This window comes from Austrofundulus limnaeus, unplaced genomic scaffold (assembly GCF_001266775.1).
Source record: "Austrofundulus limnaeus strain Quisiro unplaced genomic scaffold, Austrofundulus_limnaeus-1.0 Scaffold141, whole genome shotgun sequence".
In the NCBI taxonomy this organism is placed as follows: domain Eukaryota; kingdom Metazoa; phylum Chordata; class Actinopteri; order Cyprinodontiformes; family Rivulidae; genus Austrofundulus; species Austrofundulus limnaeus.
In genome coordinates, this window is record NW_013952543.1 from 1,076,810 (window position 1) to 1,081,708 (window position 4,899).

Genomic DNA, 4,899 nt, shown 5'->3' on the forward strand with positions numbered 1-4,899 from the left:
CTCTTATTGGAAGCTACTCATGCTTCGGACACAGCTACAGTGTTGCACAGTGTAATGTATTACAGTGTAATATATAATATTGCTGATTTCACTGATTGATTCAGTGAGTTTGTTTTTCTCACCTTTATCCTGTGATCTGATGGGCAGGACCCTCCCTGATGGCTCCTCACAGTGTGAAAACCAATCAAACTGCTGATTCTGTTGATGGCAACAAAATGGCTCACAGATAAAGATATCCAGATATTCTGGTTAAACATACCTCTGATATAATTCTTGGTCATACATGGCAAAAGTTATGTGAAGCTCACCCTGCTCAGTGACTGATAACCATTCTCCAACCTTGCAAGGTGTAAAAAAAACAGGTTAAGAATGGATAAATGAATGAATAAAATACATACATATATAAATATGTATGTACATATAAATACATATTTGTGCCAAAATAAGCTTAGGTTATGAGCGAACATTTACATTTTCGTTCTCCGTCTCTCTTTAAACTGCTCTTTCAGAATGTTGGACAGTCGACAGTCAGCTGCCACCTCCTTTTTCATTCTCTGTTTCAGTCAAAACAAAACTTAAAAAATATTCAAACACCCAAATTATGTATGAATGATGTCACTTTTATTGAAAATGTGATAGATCCTGATCCTGACAGCTCACCTCTAAGAAGTCCAAAGTAACTGGATCTTCTTTCAGCAGAAAGCTGTACAGCGCCACCCATTGGCCAATCAGCTTCACTACCTTCTGCTTGGTGTTGAGAACATAGGCGTCCTTCTCCTGTTCAGAGCCTTCAGACAGCTCTGCCTGGTATGTGCAATGGTGGTTAAGGGTGTAACATGAAAGACAGGAACATGATCGTTCTGACTGTTAGATACTATAAAGCTGTATCTTTGTTGAGTAAAACTGGATATTGATTTTGCAAAGCAGCACAGAGTTGACTGGAAGACATGAAGACTTTATAGGTGAGCAGAAAGTCACTGATACAGGGATCTGCAAGGACACAAACATCAACAAACAACTTGTCAGATGGTCTGAGTTCCTTGAAATACTATAATAATAATATTAAAAATATTTGTGTGGTGACTCCTACCTATGGGATCATTTCCATTTAAGTCCAGCTTCATCGTTTCCAGCAGGTGTTCCAGGATTTTCTCCGGTGTTCCTGACATAACTGTATACCTGCACAAAAATAACATCAGAATTATACACTGTGTRGGATTCCTGAAAAACAGTTTCTGACTATCGAAACACATAAAAACTCTTAGTTAAGAGAAGAATAAATCAAATAAAAAGAAGATTATTCTGTTTATTATCTGATTAAGAAAAAGAGAATGTCTCTTTGTTGGTTAAGATGACCTGTTGTGGCCTACAATCAGTTTGAAGTAAAACAGAGTTCTGTCTCTTTAAAGGGCCCATCAGAGGCCTGCGGTCAGAGACAGTTTTCTTGTTGTTCCACTTGAGGTGACCACTACAACTGCCTGGCCAAAAAAAAAAGGTCACACTCTAATATTTAATTGGACCACCTTTAGCTCTGATTACGGCACACAGTCACTGTGCCATTGTTTGGACAAGCATCTTCAATGTCATCAGATTTATTTCCATCCAGTGTTGCATTAATTTTTCACCAAGATCTGTCATTGATGATGGTAGAGTCTGACCTTCTCCAGCACATCTCAAAGATTCTCAATGGACTCTGTGGAACCAATCCATGTGTGAAAATGATGTCTCATGCTCCCTGAACCACTTATTCACAATTCAAGCTCCATGAATCCTGACATTGTCATCTTGGAATATGGTCGTGGCATCAGTGAAGAAACAATCCATTGATGGAATAATAACCTGGTCATTCAGTATATTCAGGTCAGCTGACCTCATTCTTTGAGCACAAACTGTTGCTGAAACTGAACCTGACCAACTGCAGCAACCCCACATCATRGACCTTAGTTAAATCCAGGTGGACACTTTGTTTTGGGCCAGGTAGTGTATTTATTCAGAAATATTCTAGATGAATACATTGTGTATTATTCATCTTTAACAGAAGAGAATAAAAACAATCCCAGGTTTCTGTTCAGAACTGTGGCTAGACTTATGAAAAGTCCAATCCCTGTTGAGCCAAGCACCCCTATAACTGAAGACTACATGAGATTCTTTACAGAGACAGAATCCACACCAACCTTCCTGTTATTGCCTCTGACTCCCTGTCCGATTGCTTCTTTGTGTTTGATTACAGTCTGATTGTAGATTTGTATTTAAAATAGGAGGTCATATAATAAGCTGATTTGTTTAGTTTTTTAACAACTGAATGGTAAATGACAACTGAATTTTGTCAGTTTTGAAAGTTGATGCTTCTCACTTGCTGTTGGCTCCAGCTCCTCCCTGTTCAGATGAGTTTTCACTCTTCTCCAACACCAGCACAGTCTTTCCATGCTCCTCCAGCCGCACCGTGTTAGCCTCCACATCCTGGAGGATGGACAAACACATTTTTGGTTTCTGTTGTTGATGCTCACCAAGAAAACCTCTCAGGCTAAATGCGTTCCTGCTCGATTTGAAGCATCATTGGTGTCTCAGTCAGGAGTTCTAATGCTGCACACATTAGGTTGTCAGACAAACCTTGAGGATTCGGATAAAATCCTGTTTATCAACTCGAAGGAAGTGGCAGTTGTCTTCTCTCAGGATGATGGTGGCAGCGCGCGGTGCATCATTCAGCAAAGCTAGCTGCCCAAAGTCTTCACCCTCGTGCAGCGTGGTCACAAGACCCTGTGTGAATGCAGCACCATCAGCATCATAAACTAATTGATTCAATTTTTAGGTTTCTTTGAACACTGCGCATAAATTTACCTTCCCATGAGTGATCACGTTCACTGAGCCTTTCCAGATGATGTACCAGGAGGTGCCTTTATCTCCTTGACTGAACACTGCACAACAGAGAAAAGCACAGACATTATTCTTCTACTCAAATCGTTGTCAGGTCAAGTTAACAGTTGGTCATAATCCTGATGTGAAAGGACAGGCTGTTCTAAAGTTTACATGCAACCACAGCAATACATTATTTTAGTGATATCAGAGTAAAGGCTGTTACAGTGGTCCAGGCTAAATGAAATAATGATGTAAATAACTTTCTAAAAATATGAAAATGAAAAACAAAAGTGGTAAAAAATCTAATATAAAATGACCAAGTTATCTCTTTAAGTGATGTCTTTGATTTTAAATCATACTAAGAGATCAGTAAAACATAAGCTCCCAAGGGCCTCATTTATAAAGGACTGCGTGGAAACCATACTAAAAGTGAATGTACGGCCAAAAGATGAAAATGGTGTACGCAAAAGAAAAAAAAACCTTCATAGATCACAGCCGCACCTCAGAGTTTGCCACAAGGTCCCGCCTCAGGTTCTGCCCTCTACATGCTCACACTCAACCATTAACTGTCAATGCAAAGTACCTCATGAATGTTAAGATGTATTTAAATCAATCAGTCAGCTGATCAATGTCAAAAAAGCGATTGGCCGGCTCAGGCACGCGCTCCGTCGTGCGTCTGGAAGATGACACTTGCTGACTACTGCTCACATGGACAGAATGTCCATCAATTACACAGATTTTCCCTCATTTAGCAGGAACACAGACCTTTAGATCAAGCTCATGGACACAGCTTCACATTTTTTTTTATCAGAGCCTAGGATGCTAGAAAAAAAAAGATTAAATAACCCAGTCATTGCCCCGTATTTCAGCTAGAAATAGGTCCGTGCGTGTCCCCCCCGTTTCCTCCTTCCTTGTGATGCAGCCTGCGCTGTTATCTGCAGCTGAMTGTCGCCAGCATTGTAGGTGTTATACTTGACATTAAATTATTGTAGTATTCTCCAAAAGGACACGTGGCAGTACACTTTATAACTTGTGAAAATGTTGTAAGTAGGAGAGCAAAAGCTACACAGACAAACAAACTATTTGAAAAAAATCCAGAAGTGCAAGAGCACGCTTTGGGCGGGGCAGGGCCAACGCACAGGGGCGGGGCCAATGCACAGGGGCGGGGCCACYGCACAGGGGCGGGGACGGAGCGATTGCATCACTATTGGCGCATGACCACTCATGCCCGGCTCGACACATCAACTATAAACCTAGCTTAAGGTTTTACACTCTTTACTTAGAGCCAGGCTGGAATGGGAGCAAGGTTTTGTTTATTTTAAAATGTTTTACTGCTGGAAGTGTTCAAATGTTTGTGTTATGGTTATAATTTGTTCTATTATTAACTCTATGTTACGATGGAAAAGATAAAGGTAAAATGAGACTCGTAACGTACTACAAGTTCACTGAATGTCACTTTTGTTACTGTGTGTCAAATGGTATGTAAGCTAATTTGGGCTATTTTTATAGCCTTTAGCTCTTACAAGACAAGAAGGAAACAAAGGAAGGAAGGAAACAAGGACGAAAGGGAATGAAAGAACGTCTTGAAACATTAGCAGCCTACACTTGACTGTTGTCTGGATGGTCTTTACAACACTGCTAGGTGGGCTTTAAAACATGACTAAATAGCTTCAGCAATATAGTTTGTGCCCATGAATGTGGTTGGATTTTTTAAAATAATTATTTTTCAAACAGTTTAGAAAGGAAAGAGCGTTTGGAAAATGATAACCATGGCAACCTTTAAAAGGTAAACCACTTCAGCCAGAACAAAAAGAGAAACGGGCATGAATGACAGTAGAAAATGGTTTGATGGAGGTCAAGGTGTCGCTAACTAGAGGTGTGACACCAGACCTGATACTACAGTTTGTTTGTTTTTCATCAAAGAACTATCAGAATTTTAAACACAATGGGCCTCATGCAAGAACCGTTCGTACGCACAGATTTGTTCTTAAGTTGTGCGTACGAGTGATTTAGGAGAATTTGTGGCATTCACCAATGTTTTCG

General features: G+C 40.1%; 1 protein-coding gene across 2 annotated transcripts in view; it reads right to left on the reverse strand.

Moving 5' to 3' along the window:
• rapgef3 (Rap guanine nucleotide exchange factor (GEF) 3) overlaps positions 1-4,899 on the reverse strand; it is a gene marked incomplete in the record, with an annotated part of 54,464 nt that overhangs the window by 10,466 nt on the left and 39,099 nt on the right. For both annotated transcript variants that reach the window (XM_014016261.1, XM_014016260.1), the window contains 9 exon segments: positions 123-198; positions 309-339; positions 472-554; positions 661-811; positions 912-990; positions 1,091-1,179; positions 2,354-2,460; positions 2,611-2,757; positions 2,839-2,915. In XM_014016261.1, the coding sequence (XP_013871715.1) occupies positions 123-198; positions 309-339; positions 472-554; positions 661-811; positions 912-990; positions 1,091-1,179; positions 2,354-2,460; positions 2,611-2,757; positions 2,839-2,915 (840 nt within the window).